Source organism: Triturus cristatus, chromosome 7, assembly GCF_964204655.1.
Source record: "Triturus cristatus chromosome 7, aTriCri1.1, whole genome shotgun sequence".
Taxonomy (NCBI): domain Eukaryota; kingdom Metazoa; phylum Chordata; class Amphibia; order Caudata; family Salamandridae; genus Triturus; species Triturus cristatus.
Window position 1 is genome coordinate 1,795,656,317 of NC_140590.1, and position 6,515 is coordinate 1,795,662,831.

General features: G+C 38.5%; 1 protein-coding gene across 1 annotated transcript; it reads left to right on the top strand.

The window, feature by feature from the left end:
* Positions 1 to 2,442: 2,442 nt before the first annotated feature.
* LOC146813175 (olfactory receptor 5V1-like) lies at positions 2,443 to 3,369 on the top strand. The gene has a single exon (XM_085614728.1). It carries the CDS (start codon positions 2,443 to 2,445, stop codon positions 3,367 to 3,369), a length of 927 nt encoding a protein of 308 aa, XP_085470854.1.
* The last annotated feature ends 3,146 nt before the right edge of the window (positions 3,370 to 6,515 follow it).

The following is a 6,515-nucleotide window of genomic DNA, read 5'->3' on the forward strand; positions in this document are numbered from 1 at the left end:
TATAATAGGTTTCAACCTGTTTGGTATATTTGATTTCCTTGAATATCCCTTGTATACAATATACCCAAAGGCCTGTAAATGTAATCCTACTAGGGGGCCTGCAGCACTAATTGTGCCACCCACATGAGCAGCGCCTTAACCATGTCTAACACCTGCCAACACAGTGCCTGTGTGTGCAATATACTGCCACTTTGACTTGGCATTTACAAATACTTTCTAAGCCTTAAAACCCCCTTTTATTGCACATAGGTCATCCCTAAGGTAGGCCTTATGTATCCCTATGGGCAGGTATGTAAAAGATAGGACATGTAGTGGTAGTTCCTGCTTGTACAGGGTGCATACTCTGACAACCAGAAACTCTATTTCTAACAACTTGGCTGTAAGTAGGGCTGTGTTTACTTCCACCCCCAACCCATCATGCCAGGAGGGGGCCCTTTCAGGAAAACGTAATCCCTCTAGTGTGTGACTGTCTAGGATGTATTCACAAAGTCTGTCAGCTACACCCATTCATAAGCCCAAGACAGGAAAATGGTACCTTTCTGTGGCAACAAACATTCAGTTTAGCCTGAATGGCCAAACTAAGACTTCACTAGACTAGAAACCAGCATCATAGCACCGGGTTTGGGTAAAACCCCATATCAGCCAGGCTAGCTTGAATCCAGTGGCAAAGTGAGCAAGGGACCCATGTCTGGGCATACCCTGCCAACTTAGGGTGAACAAAGCAAACACAAGGAGGTGTTGGATGGAGCAGTGAAAATTAACAGACACTCGCCTCAGGTCACAGATCTGGGTTGAAAACATCATCCTTCTGTAGCTCACTTCACTCCCTCCGCCAACCCAGTTCAGACCCAGCCATATGCAAATCAGTCTTGACCCTGTTTCTGGCTAATGAAGGGTGATATAACCTGAAACCAGTCCCAGGATGCTTGTTTCCGGTCCAGGGAGGACCTGGCTTGGCATTCAGGCTGGACTGTTCCCATGAGGAACAGGTTCAAGACTCATTTGCAGATGCCTGGGTCCAAACTGGGGTGGCGTAGTGAGCATAAGAATGATGATGGATAAAACCCGGATCTGTGACTGGAGGTGAGTGTCTGAAAAGTTTCAGCACTCTCCTTGTGTTAACTTTCTAAAAGTGGCATTTTTAAAATTGTAATGAAAAAGCTGTTTAAAGAGGGTTATCATTACAATTGTATAGGTACCAAACATGACCACTGCACCTGCTCCAAATAGGAATTATAGCTTATTAAATGTAATAAGGAAACCCCAATGCAATCCTCTGGGAGGGTTTGGCCTCACAGTAGTAAAAAATGAATTTGGGATTGTTCCACTACCAGGACATGTAAAACATAAACATATATGGTCAACCTTTTAATTCCACAGCAACCTGCCCTATGTTCTACCTAGGGCCTTCATTAGGGGAGACCTATGTGTAATACAAGTAGGAGGTTAAGGTTTGGCAAGGGGGTTAAAATGCCAAGTCAACATGGACTCAGGCTGCAATGCAGACCTGGGGCATAATTTAAGGTGCTACTTAAGTGGGTGTAAAAATAAGTGCTGCAAACCCACTGGAAGCATTTTGAATTACAGGCCTGGAGTATGTGGTATACTTCTCTAGAAGGGAATTATAAGTACATTAAGTATGCCAATTAGGTAAATGCCAATCAAACCATGTTTAGGGGAATGAGCACAAGCACTGTAGCACCTTGGATAACAGTAGTAAAGTGCACAGTGTCCTAAGGCCAACAAAAACAAATGAAGGTAAGTAGGCAAAAGGTTTGTGGGAAGACCAGCCTAAGGCTGACAGATCTAATACTCTGGAAGACTGGTCAATCCCATACTGGATGAAAGAATATTGTGTCTATTTGTTTGCACATAGGACATCTGGTAGGATCTCATGTTTGTGTAATTGCTGGTGTAATGCACGTTCTGTGGATTACATTGAACTAGGCTATTTGAGGTCTGGCATTTTTGGATACTCCTTTCTGTAATTGAAATGTTTTCTCCCATTGCCTGTCTGTGAACTCTTTCCCACAGTCTGATCCCCATGTATCCGTTACTTACAGTGCTTTCATGAATTCATATCTTTTTATATATAACATTTTAAGATGTGTTAAATTCAAATGGAGGAATTAATGCAGTGAACATTAGTTCTTTGTTCAATCATTATTACCAACATTTTGTGATTTTTATCTCATATGAGTAAGTCAATGTCAAAATAGAAAACGATTTTGTATTATTTAGCTTAACACATCACATAACAGTATATAATATATACGAAAACTAATAAAATTAAATGAAAAATGTATCTTCTTTTAAAAAAATGAATTTATTGTGTAGACAGACACTAATACTTGAATGCTTACAAACAATCATCATACTATGAATGTGTTTTTGTTTTTTAGAGTGCTTTTATATGCATTACCTACTCCATCCATTAGCCAAATGAAAGGAGAAAATTTGAGCTCAAAAGAAGTGTTCATGATAGTTGGATTTTCTGATCTTCCGCGACTACAGGTTCCCCTGTTTGTTGCATTTTCCTTAATCTATGCACTAACTCTGGCGGGAAATCTGCTTATTATGGCAATAATTTACTCTAGTCCAAATATGCATAGCCCGATGTACTTCTTCCTCGTCAATCTGTCCTTCATTGACATTAGTTATACCACTGTAATTTTTCCTCCAATGCTGATCCACTTTTTTCTTGATGGCACATATATTTCTCTTACTGAATGCCTGTTGCAGGCTTATTTTTTTATGTTTGTGTTGTCTACAGAAGTGGTTCTCCTCACAGTAATGGCTTATGACCGGTACATGGCCATTTGCAATCCCTTACATTATATGGTCAATATGAAGAAGACGGTGTGCATCCGGCTGGTTGCTGGATGTTGGGCCATTGGTTTTCTTGATGCCCTTCCACATACTGTACTGATCTCTGGGCTTTCCTTTTGCGGGTCCCATACAATAAATCACTTTTTCTGTGATGTGGCAGCTCTTATGAAGATTTCATGCAGCAACACTGACCACATTGAGATACTTACGTACATTTTGGGTGCAATTGTGACAATGACATCTTTCATTTTGATCATCATCTCATATGTTAATATAGCCTCCTCCATTCTACAGATTCGGTCTAAAGGAGGGAGGCACAAGGCTGTCTCCACGTGTGCCTCCCACCTCACTGTGGTTATTCTATTTTATGCATCGCTGAGCTCTACTTATATGCGACCAACTACAACATATTCAATGAAGGAAAACAAGATACTCTCATTGTCATATGTAGCTGTTACTCCTCTTTGTAATCCCATTATATACACTCTGAAGAATGCAGAGTTTAAACATGCATTGAGGAGAACAAGGAAGACTGTATAGAAGATGGAGTCTATAAGCAGCAAATCATTTGATATCTAACAAAACAAGATTAGCTTTGAAATGGAAGATCTTTTTTGTAGTGTCTGTAAAAAAGGATAAAAATGAAACCTAATTGTACTATGAGATATGTATTTAAAAAAAAATATTTTGCTTTAAATTCAAACTTTCCTTAAACAGTTTTACCATCCATTTTTATGGATAAATGCTTTTGTGAATTTGATTATAAATATGTATGGAACTGTTAAGAATGTGAATCTGCTGCACCTATGTATAGAAGAAGCAAAGTTGCAACATACATAAGAGGGAAAACAAATGGATAATATATTTTTTTCACAAAAGTTCATTTTACCAAGTGTTAAATTGTTGCTTGCTTGTCTGTCTCTCTTTATTATTGCTTTATTCTTGTGCATCACATTATTCTTGCTTGTTTCTCTCTAGCAGAATAATGTCATTAATTAAATGCCAATGTTGTAAGGCTGAGGTTACCAATGAGGCTTCAGTCATTCTCACTCTATAACATTGACTCATCTGTGCTGCTCTTCTCATTATATCATTATATAATGTCTTACAGAACATTAACATTACATAACTATGAGACAACCATCTGTTGAAACAAAGATGAAGACTTGTAAGCTCGAAGGGCAATTATCTAAATGATAATGCTCAATATAACCCATACAAAGATTACGTAAAGTGGGTGCATTTGATTAAACAACCCCTTTGCTAAGCAATGTATCTTGGGGCATTGTTGTGTGATATAAAATGAAATTCTTGAGAAGATGTGAGCAGCAATATAAGGCAAAAGTCCGATACATTAGTGAAACATGGCACGCAATAAAAACGATTTGCTTTTTTTGTATTTATATATAGCGCAAGCTCGACCTGAAGGTGTAGAGCACTTTACATGATCACCAGCTGCGTTGCAGATGGACATATTTATTTTGAGGTCGGGGGGATTAAGTGATTTGCCCAGAATCATAAGATATTTGTGCCTCGCGCCAGACTCCAACCCGGTTCCACTGCTTCAAAGTCCTAGCCGTTAAGCCACATCCTCTTCAGAGTTCTCTAAAGGAGCACTTTATTGTGTGTGAGATACATCACTACAAACATTTGATTCAGTCAAGTAGTTTGCATGCTCTAAAGTGCTTTCATGCAGAAGGTTTGGCTCTCATATGTGGTTCCATTCCTCAGACCTTTGCTTTTCTTTTTAATACTTGTTTTGTGAGTCCTCTAATTCCTCTTTGCCTACTAGATCTCATCTTTCGTCTGCCACATAGGGTGCGTTCAGTAATTTTATGGCGTTTTCTTTGACTAACTAGCCAGTGTCTCAGGTTACATCTTTCAATGTGTGTATTCATAAATCACATGTGCTTTCACATTGCACTACCCTCAAAGGTACCACTTTTATGTCCTATCAAAATTCTCAAAATAACCTACTAAGAATAGACTATCAGGGCCTCATTTATGGGATTTTGGTGTAGGGCAGCTCTTCAATCCACCTTGCTCTGCTGCCCTGCTCCATAGTGAAAGGGCAGGAATGCACTGTATTAACACAATACAGTAGATTCTTGTCCTTTCTCCTTGCACTGGTGCAGTTTTGGCAGCCTAGAGCCAATGTAGGCACCATTGAATCATGGTGCAAACATGCCTTTGTTGCAGGCAGCATTGTTTTCATGCAGGATGGTTACATCACTTTTTGCTAATAGAAGCCACTCGTCTGATGGTGTCATCGCCATCTGTCGCCTCTCCTCTGAATTCCCATGGTAAACACTCACACTGCTGCATAGCTAGAATAAATGTTTCTGAATGTTGCCAGCTGGATACATGGGAGAAGGTTCCCATGAGAACCTTTAGACCTACACTGTTAGCTGCTTTCAATGTCCCTTTGTGAACACAAAGGACTAGTCAAATGCAATGAAAGATTTCTAATGAGAATGTCCTAGTTAAAGCATACACATAATATTTCTAATATGCTGGTTATAGAAATATTCTATTCATTATAACTTATAAGGCAACAGCAAAGCACATTGTCTAACCAAACATGAGCTCACCTGAGTGCAAAGAATATATCTTTAAAATCAGCACATTCTATAGTAAAATCCTGGTGCAAGGCAAACATCTCCAAAAGGACATTTACTTAAAATGTAAGCAAGAGTCGAAGGAAAATTTGAGCCTAGTTACAGAGGAACGTTGAGGATGGGAGTTTACTGCATTTTTGAGCTTTGCTTTTTAATAAACACGTTTAAGCAGGCACATTTTTCCTAGATTTTATTTATTTATGCAGTTTTCTATGGCAGAGTTAATCACATTTTAAGGCACAATTCTAACTGAGTTATTTAAGTCTTGTTGGTCTAAATTTTTCACTCTAACATTTGTAGCCAAGTATCATCCAAAAGGCAGGAATTCTATAGAAAGAAATCTTGGGATGCTTAGGATGAATTTAGGCAGGGAAATTTAAATGACACTAGTATTGGATTGAGAACTGTTGTGAAGTGGAGAGCACTACATGTAATGCAAGGACTGACAAAAAGAAGACAGGGAGGTGGTTACATATTTCTAACATACATTATGACATGCCAGGTATTTCTTCACTCAAGAAAGCTTTTCTAAATTTAATTCTCTCAGCTTTTTTCTGACTGCGGGCGTTTAATGCCATGCCTGGCTTTCACCAGTATTTTTCTCTAGGTATTCTAAAGTCAAATTTTCACTAGGAGTGTGCAAAAGTTACGTAAGTTGCTTTTGCATATTAGGCTACATTTTGGGAAAATATAAAAAATTATTTAAACACATCGCAATTCCATTACTTTTTAATTAAATATGTATTTGCCTAAATGTGTTAAACAAGAGTGCATTAAATGCATTTTGTGCAAAAAACTATTGAGAGCACAGCAGCAGCTCGCGTTCTTGCTCTCCCGAGCCATTGTTTTACCACTAACGCTGGCGCAATTACACAAGGTGGCATTATTGCATTTTTTTTGCGAACTTTGTAGGACAAAACCAATGCAGTTTACACGAAACTATCCAAATGTCACTGCTTTAATTTAAAATTCACTTGAGTCTCATTATCACCCAATTTCACATTATAGTTTCTAGGAGCAAAGATTTTGCCTTATCCAGGTCATACTGATCCATTTTACTCTTAAACT

Bases quoted from the DNA above. Each gene is read 5' to 3' on its own strand.
- LOC146813175 (XM_085614728.1), top strand. From the start codon at position 2,443: ATGAAAGGAGAAAATTTGAGCTCAAAAGAAGTGTTCATGATAGTTGGA.